Source organism: Jaculus jaculus, chromosome 8 (genome assembly GCF_020740685.1).
Source record: "Jaculus jaculus isolate mJacJac1 chromosome 8, mJacJac1.mat.Y.cur, whole genome shotgun sequence".
Taxonomy (NCBI): Eukaryota; Metazoa; Chordata; class Mammalia; order Rodentia; family Dipodidae; genus Jaculus; species Jaculus jaculus.
Window position 1 is genome coordinate 1,071,277 of NC_059109.1, and position 17,930 is coordinate 1,089,206.

Sequence of the window (17,930 nt, forward strand, 5' to 3'; positions counted from 1 at the left end):
AAACAACAGAACAGGATGTATTTTTCCACTTGCCCTGAAGTAATACAGCAAGCGCAGGTGTGTATGTGCCTGCGTGCGTGTTGGATATCAAGACTATATTTAGAGAAAACTTGTTTGTGATATTTAAGTCACATTACCACATTACTATTCTCCTTAGTGCAAACTTGTATTTATCACACTGATGAGAATATCACATATAGGTACAAGCATACAACCATACTGTAAAGTCTTTCAGGGGAGCTGAGGCCAAATACTTACATGTCATATTTTATTATAAAATTACCTCTATGATGTATTAAGATATGATAGTCTCTTTAAAATAAAATTATATAGGGTTGGAGAGATGGCTTAGTGGTTAAGGCACTTGCCTGCAAAGCAAGGGACCCAAGTTTGATTCCCCAGGACCCATGGAAGCCAGATGCATAAGGTACTGCAGGCATCTGGAGTTTGTTTGCAGCCACTGAAGGCCTTGGCATGTCCATCGTCTCTCTCTCTCTCATTCTGTCTGCCTCTTCCTCTCTCAATTGAATATATAAAAATTAAAAATTAAGAAAAACCAAAAAATAAGAAACATTAAAATAAAATTATATAGACAGAACGCTGGAAATGGTGGTGCATGCCTTTAAATCCATTACACAGGAGGCAGAGGTAGAATTGCCATGAGTTCAAGGCCAGCCTGGGCTAAAATGGGACCCAGCCTTGAAAACCCAAAAATACATACACACACACACAGGTTACTTTATCTAAAATTCTCATTTCATCACAGTTAATTGTAAACTTTTTTTTCCTGAGATAATTTCACTACTTAGCCCAGGCTGGTCTAAAATTTGTTGTGCAACTCATGCTGACCCAGAACTTGTGACCTTCTTGCTTTAGCCTGGGATTACCAGTGTGTGTTACTGTGCCCAGCTGGTGATTTTTTTTCCCCCAAGCTGACCTGGAATTCTCTACGTAGTCTCATGTCTTGAACTCACTGTGATCTTCTTACCTCTGCCTCCTGAGTGCTGGAATTAAAAGCATGTGACACCACACCCATCAGCCCATAATTTAAAAAAAAATTTATTTATTTGTTTATTTGATAGAGAGAAAGAGGGTGGGGGAAGGGGGAGAGAGAGAAAGAGAGAGAGAACACAGACATGCCAGGGCCTCCAGCCACTGCAAACAAACTCCAGATGCGTGTGGTCCCTTATGCATCTGGCTAACATGGGTCCTGGGAAATCGAACCTGGGTAATGCCTTAACTGCTAAGCCACCCCACCAGCCCCCATAATTTTTAAGTTTATTTTTATTTATTTATTTTTGGTTTTTCAAGGTAGGGTTTCACTCTAGCTCAGGCTGACTTGGAATTCATCTCAGTGTGGCCTCAAACTCATGGCAATCCTCCTACCTCTGCCTCCTGGGGGTTGGGATTAAAGGCCAGCACCACCATGCCTGGCTCATAATTGTTTTTAAAATATTTTTATCAGGCTGCAGAGATGGCCTAGAGGTTAAGACGGTTGCCTGTGAAGCCTAAGGACCTATGTTCAACTCTTCAAATCCCATAAGCCAAATGCATAAGGAGACTCAAGCACACAAGGTTGCCCATATGTCTGGAGTTCAATTACAGTGGCTGGAAGCCCTGGTACAACAATTCTCATGCTCGCTCGCTCTCTCTCTCTCTCTCATTATAAAAAAAGGGGGGGAGGAGGCCAGTCTGTTGGGCTTGCCTCAAAAAAAATTAAGAAAAAAATTTTTTGTTGGTTTTTCAAGGTAGGATCTCGCTCTAGCCTAGGCTGACCTGTATTCACTAGGCTGGCCTTGAACTCATACTGATCCTCATACCTGGGCCTCCCAGGTGCTGTAATTAAAGGCATGCTCCACTATACTCAGTCCTACAAACTTTTTTTTTTTTTTGAGAAAGGGTCTTTCTGTGTATTCCACGGTGACCTCAAACTCAAAATCCTCTTGTATTAGCTGTTTTGGTTTTTATTTTTTAAAGGTAAAGTCTCACTCTAGCCCAGGCTGTCCTGGAATTCACTATGTAGTCTCAGGGTGGCCTCCAATGCATGATAATCCTCCTACCTCTGCCTCCTTAGTGCTGGCATTAAAGGTGTGTGTTAACACACCTAGCTTCTGTTTTAGTCTTCTTGGTATTGGGATTATAGGCATGTGCAACCATGTCTGGCTCCTACAAATTTTTAAAAGAAAAATTTTTATTTGTGTGTGCATATATGAGAGAAAAGAGGAAGAAAGGGAAGGGGGATGAGGAGTACGGGCAAGCCAGGGCCTTTTGCCCCTGCAAATAAACTTCAGATACATCTACCTTTACATGGGTTCTGGGGAATCAAACCCAGGCTAGCAGGCTTTGAAAGCAAGTGCCTTTAACTGCTAAGCAATCTTCCCAGCCCCTTTTTTTAAAGGTTTATTTTTATTTATTTATTAGAAACAGAAAGGGGGAGAGAGAGTGAGAATGGGTGTGCCAGGGCCTCTAGCCACTACAAACAAACTCCAGACGCATGCACCACCATGTGTATCTGGCTTATGTGGGACCTGGAGAATTGAACCTGGGTCCTTAGGCTTCACAAACATGTACCTTAACCACTAAGGCATCTCTCCAGCCCATATCATTGATCTTACGAATCAAATACCAGACAAGGAAGGAATAAAATGTACTGAATAAGGCTAGAGAGATGGCTAAGCAGTTAAAGGTACTTGCTTGCAAAGCCTGACAATCTGGGTTGATTCCCCAGTACCCACATAAAATAAAGCTAGGTAAACAAAGTGAATGTGTTTGGAGTTCATTGGCAGTGGCTGGAAGCCCTGGCATGCCCATTTTCTCTCTGCTTTCAAACAAGTATTCAACAAAAATATCTGGGGGGATGCTGGAGAGATGGCTTAGAGGTTAAGGAGCTTGCACGGGATGGCTAAGCACCCATGTTTGACTCTCCAGGTCTCACATAAGTCAGACACACAAAGGTGAGGCAAGCACAAGGTCACACATGCCCACCAAGTGGCACACATGTCTGGAGTTTGTTTGCAGTGGCTGAGGCAATGAAATGCCAATTCTCTCTCTCTCTCCCTCTCCTCTCTAAAATTAAAAAATATATATATTTAAAAAAATGGTCAGGGCTGGGTGTGGTGGCGCACGCCTTAAGTACCAGTACTTGGGAGGCAGAGGTAGGAGGATCATCGTGAGTTCAAGGCCACCCAGAGACTACATAGTGAATTCCAGGTCAGCCTGAACTAGAGTGAGACCCTACTTTGAAAACAAAACAAACAAACAAACAAACAAAAAAATGGTCGGGCGTGGTAGCACACGCCTTTAATCCCAGCACTCTGGAGGCAGAGGTAGGAGGATCACTGTGAGTTCAAAGCCACCCTGAGACTACATAGTGAATTCCAGGTCAGCTTGGACTAGAGTGAGACTCTACCTCAAAAAACCAAAACAACAACAACAACAAAAAACTACCAATTCACAAAGATTGGTTGTATGGTCTTAGACTAGACATATATTCAAGTCCTGTATCTTCCTGTGGAAGCGGAGGGTAATAATACCTATCTTATAGCGTATTTAAGTTTACCATGTCAAAGATGGTCTAATTTCTTTGTCTTGTAGCTTCTCTACATCTCACTTGAACTCTCAGACCTCCAATCCAGACAGAATCCTAAGACTTAGTACAACTGTATGAATTTGCAATATTACAGATATCCATAAGTTAACACATAAGACTCAATACTAGTTATTGTTACTGTCACTAATGACTGCTCACTGTTCAATACAAGAAATAATTCAGATGCCAAAATATGCTGCAAATAAGGTAGCATTATGAGAGATGCAAAACTGTAAGCAATATAAGCAAGCTAACAGAAAAGAGAAAAGGGGCAGGGAGGAGGGAAAGAATGGTATCAGCATGTGTTGCTTACATACTAAATACGTCTATATCTAATAAAAAATTTAAAGTTAATTCCTGAAAAGCCAAGAAATACTCCATAGGATGTGGGTTTTCCTGGGGTTGGTGGTGGAGGGCTGTATCGACTCCAGGGCCTCATGTGCGTACTCTACTCCTGAGCTATATACCCAGCAGAAGTATTTTGTTCTTTTTTTTTTTTTCTAAGATGGAGTCAGCTCTTTTGCTCATTCACAAGTCTTTTGGGATTTAAAAAAAAATTATTTATTTATTTGAAAGTGACAGACAGAGAGAGAAAGAAAGAGAAAGAGAAAGAATGGGCACACCAGGGCCTCCAGCTGCTGCAAACAAACTCCAGACGCATGCGCCCCCTTGTGCATCTGGCTAACGCAGGGCATGGGGAATTGAGCCTGGAACCGGGGTCCTTAGGCTTCACAGGCAAGCACTTAACCACTAAGCCATCTCTCCAGCCCTGGTTTGGTTTTCTGAGGTAGTGTCTCACTCTAGCCTGGAATTCACTATGTAGTCTCAGGGTGTCCTTGAACTCATGGCAATACTACCTCTGCCTCCTGAGTGTTGGGATCAAAGCGTGCACCACCATGCCTGGATAGAAGTGGGTTTTTAAAAAACTTTTTCCTTTTTTGGTTTTTCAAGGAAGGGTTTCACTCTAGCCAAGGCTGACCTGGAATTCACTATGTGTCACTCAGGGTAGCCTCAAACTCATGGCAATCTTCTTACCTCTGCCTCCTAAGTGCTGGGTGTAAAGGCATGTGCCACCATACCCAGCGAACTTTTTTTTTTTTTAATTATTTGAGAGAGAGTGCCAGGGTCTCTTGCTGTTTGTAACTGAACTCCAAATGTATGCACTTTTTTGTGTGTCTGGCTTGATGTGGGTACTGGGGAAGTGAACCCAGTATATCAGGCTTTGTAAGCAAGTACCTTTTACCACTGAGCCATCCCCCATCCCTGAATCAATTCTTATAATTTAAGTTTCTTGTTTACTTAAATTATAAGAATATGGTTTTTAGGGCTAGAGACATGGCTCTCGTAGCCATGTAAAGCTAGATGCACAAAGTGGCAAATGGCACATGCATCTGGAATGTGTTTGTGGTAGCATGAGGTGTTGGTGGACCCATTTTCTTTCTGCCTCCTGTCTTTCTCTTGAAAACAAATTTTTTTTTTCAAGGTAGGGTTTCACTTTAGCCCATGCTGGCCTAGAATTCACTATGGAGTCTCAGGGTGGCCTCGAACTCATGACGATCCTCCTACCTCTACCTCCTGAGTGCTGGGATTAAAGGTGTGCACCACCATGCCCAGCTAAATAATTTTTTTTTTTTGGTTTTTCGAGGTAGGGTCTCACTCTAGCCCAGGCTGACCTGGAATTCACTATGGAATCTCAGGGTGGCCTCGAACTCACGGCAATCCGCCTACCTCTGCCTCCCAAGTGCTGGGATTAAAGGCATGCACCACCATGCTAAATAAATATTTTTATTTTATTTTATTTTATTTTATTTTATTTTATTTTATTTTATTTTATTTTATTTTATTTTATTTTATTTTAGAGACAGTGAGTATGGGTACAGCAGAGTCTCAGCCACTGCAAACGAACTCCAGGTGCATGTGCCACCTTGTGCATCTGGCTTTACATGGCTGGGTACTGGAGAGTTAAACCCAGGTCCTTGGGCTTTGCAGGCAAGTGCCTTACCTGCTAAGCCATCTCTCCAGCCCTCCTTTCCTCAATTCTAAGATGTTTTCATCCCTACTCGCAAAGGAAAAAAAAAAAAAGGTTTTATGTTACTGGGGTAGTTCTAGGAGTTCTTGATCTGATCATTCCTTCTTCCACTTTGAACCTTACAAATTCTCCTGTCCTTAATTCTTTCTTTCTTTTAAATATTTTTATTTGAGGAAGGGAGGGAAAGAGGAAGAGAGAAGCAGATAGAGAGAAAGGGTGCACCAGGGCCTTCAGTTGCTGCAAATGAACTCCACATGCATGCACAACCTTGTGCATCTGGCTTATGTGGGTTCTGGGGAATTGAACTTGAGTACCTGGCCTTTGCAGACAAGCACCTTAACTGCTAAGCCATCCTTCCAGCCCCTTTTTGTTTTTGAGAGGAGAAAATGAGTATGGGCGCACCAGGACCTCTAGCCACTGCAAACAAACTACAGACACATGCATCACGATGTACATCTGGCTTACATGGGTACTGGGGTATTGAACCTGGGTCCTTAGGCTTCACAGGCAAGTGTCTTAACTGCTAAGCCATCTCTCCAGGCCCAAGCTGGTTTTAAACTCATAGTGATCCTCCTACCTCTGTTTTAGGAGTGCTGGGATTAAAGGCATGTACCACCACGCCTAGCTTCAATTTAAAAAACAAAAACAAAAACAAAAACAAAAACTATTTTTATTTAGTTATTTGTAAGGAAAGAGAGAGAGAGACAGACAGACAGAAAGAATGGGAGCACCAGGGCCACAAACCACTGCAAACAAACCCCAAATGCATGTGCCACTGTGCATCTGGCTTTATGTTCGTACTGGGGAATTAAAGCTGGGTCCTTAGGCATTGTAGGCAAGCACCTTAATCACTGAACCATCTTTCCCAGCCCATCCTTTCTTCAATTCTAAGATAATCCCATCCCTGCATTCTGAGGTGAGTGGCTCTTTAACTGCTTTGTGGGGGAAGGAAGAACACTGGATAAGAACTCCCTCAATTCACTGGAGATATGATGTTTTGTCTGTCCCTCATCGCTTATATCCTTTTCCTTAATAGTCGATTCAAGTACAACATTTAATGATAATCAGGCCTAACAAAATATCATTTTCAGCAGCATTCTTATAAGGAATTGGCAGATTAAGTTATATGTGGCTAATTCACCCTGCAGAGCAATGAAAGGGATCATATGACTTTACCTTGAGCTCCCCAGGCTTTTTCTCTTCAGAGGATTTGCACAAGGTGATCTCATCTATCTTCTGTTCCAGGGGCTCTAGGCACTTCTGCAGTTTTTCCTGAGAGTGGAGAGGAAATAGGAAAGGTGACATTTAGTTATTGGGTACATCCATTACTCAGAGGTTAACCTATATGTTTATTATTATTTTCTTACAGTGCTTGGGGTTAAACCCAGGACCCCACAAATCCTATGCAAGCACTCTGCCACTGAGATTCTAACTCATTTAATTTCTACCCATCTCATCACTTCTTTTTTTTTTTATTATTTGAGAGCGACGGGGGTGGGAGGAGGGAGAGAATGGGGCATCAGTGCCTCTAGCCACTGCAAAAGAACTCCAGATGCATGTGCCATCTTGTGTATTTGGCTTACGTGGGTACTGGGGAATCAAGCCTCGAACCGGGGTCCTTAGGCTTCACAGGCAAGTACTTGACTGCTAAGCCATCTCTCCAGCCCCCATCTCATCACTTCTTTTATTATTATTATTATTAGTAGTAGTAGTAGTAGTAGTAGTAGTTGTAGTTGTAGTTGTAGTAGTATTTTGGTGTTTCCAAGGTAGGGTTTTGCTCTAGCCCAGGCTGATCTGGAGTTCACCATGTAGTCTCAGGGTGGCCTCGAACTCACAGCCACCATCCTACCTCTGCCTTCCAAGTGCTGGGATTAAAAGCATGTACCACCACATCTGGCTTCATCACTTTTTTTTTAAATTATTTATTTATATATTTGAGAGTGACAGAGAAAGAGGCAGATAGAGATAGATATATAGAATGGCACGCCAGGACCTCCAGCCACTGCAAATGAACTCCAGATGTGTATGCCCCCTTGTGCATCTGGCTAACGTGGGTCCTGGGAAGTCAGGCCTCGAACTCGGTCCTTAGGCTTCACAGGCAAGTGCTTAAACACTAAACCATCTCTCCAGCCCCTTAAACAAATTTTTTAATGGAGTTTTGGAAAAGGATACAAAATTGGTGACAGCTAGATAACTAGATTCAGGGAAGGAAAGTTGGGTAAGCAGGAGAAGGGATCTGTATGAAGTTGACACTTTAAATTGTTGTCAGAGAAGGAAGTTAAATCAAGAAGTGATGGGCTGGAGAGATGGCTTAGCGGTTAAGCACTTGCCTGTGAAGCCTAAGGACCCCAGTTAGAGGCTTGATTCCCCAGGAACCACATAAGCCAGATGCACAAGGTGGCGCATGCATCTGGAGTTTGTTTGTAGTGGCTGGAGACCCTGGCACACCCATTCTCTCTCTCTCTCTTTCTCTCTGTCTGTTGCTCTCAAATAAACAAAGAAATAAACAAAAAAATTAAAAAATATATTTTATTTGTGGGCTGGAGAGATGGCTTAGTGGTTAAGGCACTTGCCTATGAAGCCTAACGATGCAGGTTTGATTCTCCAGGTCCCACATAAGCCAGATGCACAAGGTAGCTCATGCATCTGGAGTTCATTTGCAGTGTATAGAGCCCCTGCTGTGCCCATTCTCTCTCTCTCCCCCCTCTTCCCTCCCTCCCTCTAGTAAATAAATAAAAAAAAATTCTTAAAAAATATTTTGTTTGGGCTGGAGAGATGGCTTAGCGGTTAAGCGCTTGCCTGTGAAGCCTAAGGACTCCGGTTCGAGGCTCGGTTCCCCAGGTCCCACGTTAGCCAGATGCACAAGGGGGCGCACGCGTCTGGAGTTCGTTTGCACAGGCTGGAAGCCCTGGCATGCCCATTCTCTCTCTCTCCCTCTATATGTCTTTCTCTCTGTGTCTGTAGCTCTCAAATAAATAAATAAATAAATAAATAAATTTAAAAATATATATATAAAAAATAAATAAATAAAATAATAAGAAGCTGGGCATGGTGGTGCACACCTTTAATAAAAAAAAATATTTTGTTTATTTGAGAGAGAGAGATAGAGATAGAGAATGGGTGCACCAGGGCTCCCAGCCTCTATAAACAAACTCCAAATGCATGCATCACCCTGTGCATCAAAGGACCTCAGTTTGATTCCCCATGACCCATGTAAGCCAGATGTGTCTAGGGTTTGTTTGCAGTGGCTAGAGGTCCTAGAATACCAATTCTCTCTCTCTCCCTCAAATAAATATTTTTTAAAATGTGCATATGTGTATGATGGCCAGAGAAAAATCTCAGTGTCATTCCTCAGGAATACCATCTACCATTTTTTTTTAAACTTTTTAAAAAAAATTATTGATTTATTTATTTGAGAGCGACAGACACAGAGAGAAAGACAGGTAGAGGGAGAGAGAGAGAATGGGCGCGCCAGGGCCTCCAGCCTCTGCAAACGAACTCCAGACACGTGCGCCCCCTTGAGCATCTGGCTAACATGGGACTTGGGGAACCGAGCCTCGAACCGGGATCCTTTGGCTTCACAGGCAAGCGCTTAACCGCTAAGCCATCTCTCCAGCCCCCATCTACCATTTTTTTTTTTTAAAGCAGGGTATTTTGTGAACATGAAGCTCACTAATTAGGCTGGACTGACCAGTAAGCTCCAGGGATCTTACTGCCCCCACATCCCCAGTGCTAGGATTACAAGCATGTGCATCATACTCTGACACTTGGGTTTTGATGAATCAAACATGTCCTCATGTTTGCAAGGTAAGTAAACACTCTACTTAATGTCTCCCTAGCTTTCTATCAATTTTCTTATGAACAACTGCTTATTACAGTCAAAGTTACTTGTTTTTGTTGCTGTGTTTTATTTTTGGTGGTGCTAGGGATCCATCCTAAGGCCTTGTGCTCTATAGCTGAGCTATAGCCTTAGCCAGAAGCTACTTTTCCTGGCTTGTCATTCTCTAGTTTTTTGTCTTTTTTTTTGGAGATAGGGTCTCATGTACCCATGTTGGCTTCAAACTCACTGTGTAGGTGAGAATGACCTTGAACTCTAGACCTCCTGCCTCCACCTCCAAAGTTCAAGCATGCTTCAGAACACTCAATTTTCATAGCCTTTTTCAAACCAGTTCTTCCATCCAACTCTCAATATTTATAAACAAAATAAAAATTGGAGCTGGGCATGGTGATGCATGCCTACAATCTCAGCACTTGGGAGGTAGAGAGAGAATGATCACTTTAAGTTTGAGGACAACTTGAGAAAACCTAGTGAGGGCTGGAGAGATGGCTTAGCGGTTAAGCGCTTGCCTGTGAAGCCAAAGGACCCCGGTTCGAGGCTCGGTTCCCCAGGTCCCACGTTAGCCAGATGCACAAGGGGGCGCACGCATCTGGAGTTCGTTTGCAGAGGCTGGAAGCCCTGGCGCGCCCATTCTCTCTCTCTCCCTCTACCTGTCTTTCTCTCTGTGTCTGTCACTCTCAAATAAATAAATAAAAAATTTAAAAAAAAAAAAGAAAACTTAGTGAATTCCAGAACAGCCTTGGCTAAGACAGACTCTACCTCAGGGGAAAAAAAATAAAAATAAAAAAATAAAACAAAAACTCAAAAACCCCAAAACTGATATAATTTCACAATTTTGTTAATTAAGGGCCGAGAAGCTAGTTCAGTTAGTAAAGTTTTTTCGTTGCAAGCGTGAGGACTGGAGTTTAATCCCCAGAACAAACATAACAAAAAGCCAGACACAGCCTATAATACCAGCACTCAGGAGGCTGAGGTAAGAGACTCACAGGTCAGTTTTTGACTTATTGGACAGTCAGTCTAGCCTATATGTCAAGTTCCAGGCCAGTGAAAAGGAACTATTTCAAAAAAAGTTGTCTCCACATACACCCATACACATACACAAGATTTTGTTAATTAAAACAAAGTGCATAATAAAGTGATAGAGGAGGCCAGCACATGGGAGGCAGAGGTAGAAGGACTGCTGTGAGTTCGAGGCCAGCCTGGACTACAGAGTGAGTTCCAGGTCAGCCTGGGCTAGATTAAGATCCTACCTCAAAAAACAAAAAAACACAAAGTGCTGAGGCTAGAGAGATAGATTAGCTGTTAAGGCCGGTTGCCCGTGAAGCCTAAGGACCCAGGTTTGACTCCCCAGTACCCATGTAAGCCAGATGCACAAGGTGGCACATGCATCTGGAGTTCATTTGCAGTGGCTGGAGGCCCTAGTGTGCCCATTCTGTCTATCTGCCTCTTTCTCTCGTTCTTAAATAAATATTAAAAAAAAAAAAAAAACCCACAGTACTAAGTAGTAACATTTCTGAGTCCTACTACTCATTCAGTCTGCGTCCTTCCATGCCATGTTACCCATTATCTGGGGAATGCAAACAGATTGGTTCAGCTTAATCTGATGGGTATCAGTCTAAAGTGATGTCACCTACTTCCAACCAATGGGAAAATAAGCATTTGACCAAGGAGGTATAATGAAATCAGAATACTTTTCTTTCTTTTGTTTGTTTTTAAACTCTTCACTTTTAATTTTTTCAGGATTAAGTGCTGGATCTTGTCATGTAACCATCCCAAAACTCACACAACACCCTACGGCCATCTTTGCTCTGTCACATAACTGGAAAACTTGTCTGATGGCCTTTTTGCAATGATTCCTCCAGGAAGCCTTGATCTCAGTAAAGAAGTCCTTTCTTGTTACTCCAGTACCCCTTCAGCCCCATACTCCTCAAACACTGTTAAATACACAAAATACAAATTACACTAACGATCTCTTTAGAAGGGCACTAGCCATGTCCACACTCAGAAAGTGGGAAAGGAGGTGTTAGCTCCCACTGAATTGTTGGCTCTGTCCTCAGCCTTTTTATTTCTATCCCTCTTAGGGTATAGAAGGACTGAGACTTCAGCTCATAGATTTATAAAGAGAACTCCTCCCCCTTGCAAAGGTCTCTGCTTATTTATAAAGGGGCAATATTTAAGTGTCCCACAAGTTGAATGCCCCAACTCTCTGCAGAGAAGTTACCTGATGTCTCATTGCCCAAACCCCACCTTTTTCAAGATCAAGAGGCATTTGACCTTGAAGGGAAACATCTCTTTATTGTTCTGTTCCTCTTCTACCAAGGGATTGTGATTGGTGTTGATGATCAAATGTCTTTTTCTCCAAGACTGGGGCAGAAAGAAGGATGAGGAACAGGGCCACAGAGAAGAGGTCTGGGATTAGCATAGGTGTTGTATGGGAGGTGAGTTGAAAAGCTTAACAGCCTCTGCTTATTTCCCTCTACAGAAATGTTTTATTTTCTCCCTATGAATAAGATGCTAGAACTCACTGTCATCACCTTCCCTAGGATAAGTGCACACCTTTGCCCATCGGGTGGTCTACTCCAAGTAGGAGAGACATGCTCTCAGGAAGAACCAACCTTCCTGGCCTGTTTACCAGCTCAGGCTTTACTTCAGTACTAGTTGTACCAGACCATAACTGCTAGCTCTACTTACTATGATCATTTTTCTGTAGGTACCCCCTCCCCATTCTCCAGACTCTTGTTTGGAGCCAAGAGATCGCTGGTGAGGTATGGATAGGGTGTGGAGCACTGACCAGCTGGAAGGCAAAGAGAAACTTGTACTCTGAAACCCGTGACTTCTTTAAGCCTCACATCTCTTCACCAGCAGTCTGGTGCCTTGGTTATCTAGTTCCACAGTGAGAGGTATTTTATGTCCATAAAGTGTCTGTGGTAAGTGCTCAGAATTCATCTCTTAGCTGTGGCTGGTACTGCTGCTTCTCATTCTATCAAAGGGAAGAAACTAAGGCACGGTTAAGTCCAGAGGACGATTGGTCAGGATTGTGGGAAGAATGGGCCCAGCTAGTGACTTGGAAGTGGTAAGTAGTCTCTGCCTGCTTCCCAGTTTTCCAAACCAGGGAGTCCCCATCTCTGCTGTAACTGCCTTGTCATATGCTTTTCCCCATTATATCATCCCCTTCTTGCTGCTAGGTATTTCTATATTCCAAAAATAGAAAATAAGCCAGGTGTGGTGGCGCATGCCTTTAATCCTAGCACTTGGGTGGCAGTGGCAGAAGTATTACCATGAGTACAAGGCCACCCTGAGACTACATAGTGAATTCCAGGTCAGCCTGAGCTACAGTGAGACCTACCTTGGAAAACAAAACAAATATTAGGCTCCCTTGATCTCCCTCCTTCCATCCTGAGCTTTGGGGTAGGAGCACTAAAATATCCCCCTCCAGAATCCCTTCCACCTTGGTCTACTGGCTGTATTTTCCTAGCTCAGGGCAGTGATTTGGATTCAAATGCCCTGTAACCTTCAGCCTTCATGCTTTCTTGACCTATCATCTTCCCGACGTGGGGGACTCTGGGACTTCTACTCTTTATTGACCTAAAGATAGAGGTTGGGTAAAGATAGAGGTTGGGAGTAGGGGCATTTCACAGGCTCTTTGGTCTCTTGGCTGAGATGAATTTGGGTATAAGCAGGTTATACCCTCTGCCTAAATACTACCATGAAGGTGGTCGGTCCTGAGGGTTAGCTTAATGGCTCTCATATAGATCCTGGATGTTGAGGTTTCCCCTTCCCTCAGCTCTTAAATCCTAACTTAACTGTTTCCATGACTACTCGGTTCAACCTGTTTGGCTCAAGAAGGTTGGGTAGGGTGATTATGGGATAGAAACTTTACATGCATCAGTCCTCTTGCCCTTCAATCCCTTTCTTTTTTTTTTTTTTGGTTTTTCGAGGTAGGGTCTCACTCTGGTCCAGGCTGACCTGGAATTAACTCTGTAATCTCAGGGTGGCCTTGAACTCACGGCAATCCTCCTACCTCTGCCTCCCGAGTGCTGGGATTAAAGGCGTGCGCCACCACGCCCTGCCAATCCCTTTCTTTTTTTTGGTTTTGTGAGGTAGGGTCTCATTCTGGTCCAGGCTGACCTGGATTTCACTATGTAGTCTCAGGGTGGCCTCGAACTCTCAGCGATCCTTCTTACCTCTGCCTCCCAAGTACTGGGATTAAAGGTGTGCGCCACCACGCCCAGCTTCATTCCCTTTCTTAGCCCTAGAAACTTTATACAACTGCTTAATTAAATGGGTGTGTACTGGAGAAGAGTAGGGTTTGGGGAATAAGAGACAAATGGAGCATAGTGGGCAGGGTCCCTCTCACTCCAGTAAAACCAAATACCAAAAAATGTAGGATACTTTTCAATTCATCCGAAGTTTGATGTTCTTCATGTGGTTCCACTCATTCCCTTAAAATTTAGCGTATTTATGGCCAAGTATGGTGGTGCATGCCTTTAGTCCTAGCACTTAGGAGTCAGAGGTAGGAGGAGTGCCATGAGTTTAAGACCAGCCTAAGACTACATAGTGAATTCCAGGTCAGCCTGGGCTAGCACAAGATGCGAAACCAAAAAAAAAAAAAAAAAAAAAAAAAATCTAAGATCACATATACCAATAGTCATAAGACTCAAATATACTGCAAAAATGTCACAGAAATTTTTGGGTACTCCTTTACTGTTCTTAATATGAAGAACACCTGATCAACACCTTTGAACCCTGTGTATATAGCTCTGGGGTAAGTATAGAGTCTTGCCTCAGGAGCTTAAACTCCCCTCCCCAAGTATTCTAGGTTGCTCCGCCCTCTTTACCCAAACTAGTATCATGTATCTGGTTGCTCACCTTGTATTCCTGTGTAGCGTCATCCAGTGGCACGACAGTATGGGCTCGGTGGGTGTGGGAAATTGCACATATCAGACATACAGCTTCCTGGTCTTCATAGCAGAAGAGGCTGAGGGCCTCATGGTGCTGAGGACAGAGGCTCTCATCCCTGATCTTCCGTTTGACTGCCTGGAGTTGCTTGGCAATTTCCACCATACTGCCTAATTGCCGATTAGGCCGGAGACTTCGGTAACGGGATGTCTTCCGACAGACAGGACAAGGAAAGTCCCTCTCTAGGTCCTCCCACCAGCGGGTAATGCAAGCTTTGCAGAAGTTATGCCCACATTCAATGATAACAGGCTCCTTCAGATACTCCAGGCACACCGAGCAGCTCGCTTCCACCTGCAGATTCTCCAAAGCAGCAGCTGTTGAGGCTGCAGAGGCTCCAGCCTCCAACAGACTTGTGTCTGCCATTATTTAACTTGGAGACAGGAAAGAAGACAGAAAAAGAAAAAAACTATTAGCTGGAGGGTTAATTTTTCTGCACTCCTGGCCTGATATTTCTCATATTAAATCATCAGATTTAGACCCATCTTGGTATTTTCCATCTCCTCACTTATTACATTCAACCAGTTTTCACATTTCCTAAATTTATGACTCCCACCATCAAAGTATTTATCTCTTCAGCAAGCATTAACAATCCCCAATCTCTCTTGCCTCTAACCTCTGCTCTGTCATTACAAACAGAAGCTTCCTTTAACTCTAGCCCAGCATACATCTCCTAGTCCAGGCTCATTCAATTCGTCTGAGAACCAATAATATCTGAACACTATCTCCTACTTTGACATTTTCTAATAGATATAAAGGAGCCACTTGCCCAGGTTGAATCCTTCAGTACCCACATAAAGCCAGATGTACAACATGGCACATGTGTCTGGAATTGTTTTGTTTTTCAAGGTAGGGACTCACTCTAGTTCAGGATGACCTGGAACTCACTCTGTAGCTCCAGACTGGCCTCGGGATCTACAGTGATCTTCCTACCTCCGCCTCTTGAGTGATGGGATTTAAAAGTGTGCAATATCATACCCAGCAAACATCTTTATTTTAGTCTTACTTGGTATCCTAGGTTGGCCTCAAACTTGTGTTGACCCTCCTGTCTCAGTCTTCTGAATGCTGAGATTACAGGTGTGAGCCACTGTATCTGGCTAAAACCTTAATGCTTTGTCTCCGTACTTCCTATAGGTTTTTTTTTTGTTTTTTTTTTTTTTTTGTTTTGTTTTGTTTTGTTTTTTTGGAGACAGGACTACCTTGAAAAAACTAAAAAAAAAAAAAAAGTAACAAATGCTTAGGAACTCTACTAAATAGTATATTGTTGAGCCCAGGGCAGTAACTTCTTGAAGAGCTGACAAGTTTATTCTAGACATTGAGCAGTGACTTTTAGTCTTTCAAAGTAGCCACAGATAAGTAATTCTTTGGTTATTCAGTATCTTCATTTAATAATCTCTAGAGTGATTAGGAATTAAAAGAAGAAAAATGGGGCTGGAGAGATGGCTTAGCAGTTAAGGCGTTTGTCTGCAAAGCCAAAGGACCTCTCGATTCCCCAGGACCCATGTAAGCCAGATGCACAAGGGGGTGCATGCGTCTGGAGTTTGTTTGCAGTGCTGGAGGCCCTGGCGTACCCACACCCTCTCTCAAATACATACATACATATATATATATATTTTATATATATATGTATGTGTGTATATATATATATATATATATATTTTTTTTTTTTAAGAGAGAAAAGTATGGTGGGTATATGTCTGCAATCCCAACACTGGGGAGGTAGAGGCAAGGAGTATCAAGAGTTAAAGGCTAGGGCTGGAGAGTTGGCTCAGTAGATAATGAATGCACTTGCTATAGAACTCTAAATAACTGAGTTCAGAGCCCCAGATTCCACATAAAGCTGAAGCTGCAAAATACCCATCCCCACACTCATAGACATGTGCACACACATGCACATAACCAAATACACTAATGAAAAAAGGAGTTCAAGGCCAAAGCCAAGTATGGTGGTTCATGCCTATAATCCCACCACTGGGAGCCTGAGCTACATGTGACCCTGGTTCAAAAAAAGGTGGGAGTGAAGAGATGGCGTAACAGTTAAGACACTTGCTTGTGAAGCTTAAGAAGTTAGGTTCGATTCCCCAGTACCCATGTAAGCCAGATGCACTAGGAGGCACATGCGTCTGGAATTCATTTGCAATGGCTAGAGGCCCTGGAACATTCATTCTCTCTATCTGCTTCTTTCCTCTCAAATAAATACAGTTGTTTTTTTTTTTAAAGGAAAAGAGGCAATAAAAAACTTAGTTGATGCCTCAGACTTAGAAATGCATTAGAGATTTATAAAATAGAAGGGTGGTCTCCATCCCATCTTTAAAAAATAGTTTTATCCACAAATAATTTGTTTTCTCTAGCCCCATAACCCCCACTTTCCCTCCTCCCTGGAAAAGAACCCAACCAAAGGAAGACGATTTGGTACGTCTACAAACTGGCAGAGAAGTGGCCACGCGATAACAACTTGGGTTGACAATGATTACTTCTGTATATTGATGGCACATGTGTTTAATTTAAAGTAGAAGCTGATAACTTATATGGACCTAAATGTCTTCCTTCCAATCAGAACAGTTCAGTTGGATGATTTCTTCATCCATTAGAATCCAACTTTGACTAGTGACCCTGCCCCTTCCTGTCATCTAGACAGTAGGTGGCTGCCTCACTTGGATGTGCACACTTATGGAGCAGCATGACTCTAGCATGGTACAGAAGTAGTGTGTAAGAGAAACGGGTTCAGGCTTAGTGAATAATAGGATTTGGAACGGAGGAAGTGGGTGGAGAGGACGGCCACAAAGAGGCCTTGGGTGCCTCTGGGTTCGTCCTTCCTCCCCTTCCAGTCCTCGGTCTCAGTAGAAGGGCTAACTTCAGGGACGTCCTCATTTTGTTTCTATCACTGTTTGGGTTTCAGCTTGCTGCAAGCTTCTCGAGCGTAGGCCGCAACTCGGTACCAGCCGGCTTCCCTCCTCTGCCGTATCTGCAGCAGGGGGACTGGAGCGTTGGGGGGTGCGGGGAACGTCGTGGCTGGCGGGAGATGCGTGTCCAGGTGAGGAGGAGGTGTGACATGAAGGTGGGATGCCCGCTGCCGTGTCGCAGCCCAGACCCGCGGTGACAGCGTCACTTTCACCCGGGGAGACCAGAGGCGGCGGGACAGGGGAACGGCGGGGTAGCCAAGCAACGCCGGACGCGCTGACGTCGCCGGGGCGGCAAACGTCCGCCCGGGCCCGAGGCGGGCGGAGGCAGCTGTGGTTACGTGCGGGGGCTGTGGCGCCGTCGCGGGGCCGCGGCGTGAGGAGCCGGCGGCGGGGACGGACGCCTGGTCCCGGCGCGGCGGCGGGGCAGCACCTACCTTCCCGGCTCCGGGTCCCGGAGTGCGGGCCGCGGAGCCGCCCGAGCGCTGCCTCCCTCCTTCCTCCTCCCCTCACCCCCGCCCCGCGGCGTCACACACAATACTCGCCGGAAGCGGAAGCCGCGCCGCGCCGCGCCGAGGCTCGTGTTGGCGGCAGTCGCGCGTCGGCGCTGGGCTTTGC

The 17,930-nt window shown here is 44.1% G+C and overlaps 1 protein-coding gene across 3 annotated transcripts in view; it reads right to left on the minus strand.

Annotated features, from left to right (window-relative positions):
- The window catches only part of LOC101599926 (E3 ubiquitin-protein ligase TRIM39), a 30,265-nt gene extending 12,446 nt beyond the window's left edge, over nucleotides 1-17,819 (minus strand). The window contains exons 1-3 of one of the 3 annotated variants that reach the window (XM_045157433.1): nucleotides 17,750-17,819; nucleotides 14,326-14,785; nucleotides 6,795-6,890 (exon numbers count right to left, since the gene is read on the minus strand). In XM_045157433.1, coding sequence (XP_045013368.1) covers nucleotides 6,795-6,890; nucleotides 14,326-14,778 — 549 coding nt within the window. In that variant the 5' untranslated portion in view covers nucleotides 14,779-14,785; nucleotides 17,750-17,819. Of the gene's footprint in view, nucleotides 1-6,794; nucleotides 6,891-14,325; nucleotides 15,553-17,749 lie in introns of those variants that run through there. The other 2 variants (XM_045157435.1, XM_045157434.1) reach the window with 2 other exon arrangements.
- Between the last annotated feature and the right edge of the window lie 111 nt (nucleotides 17,820-17,930).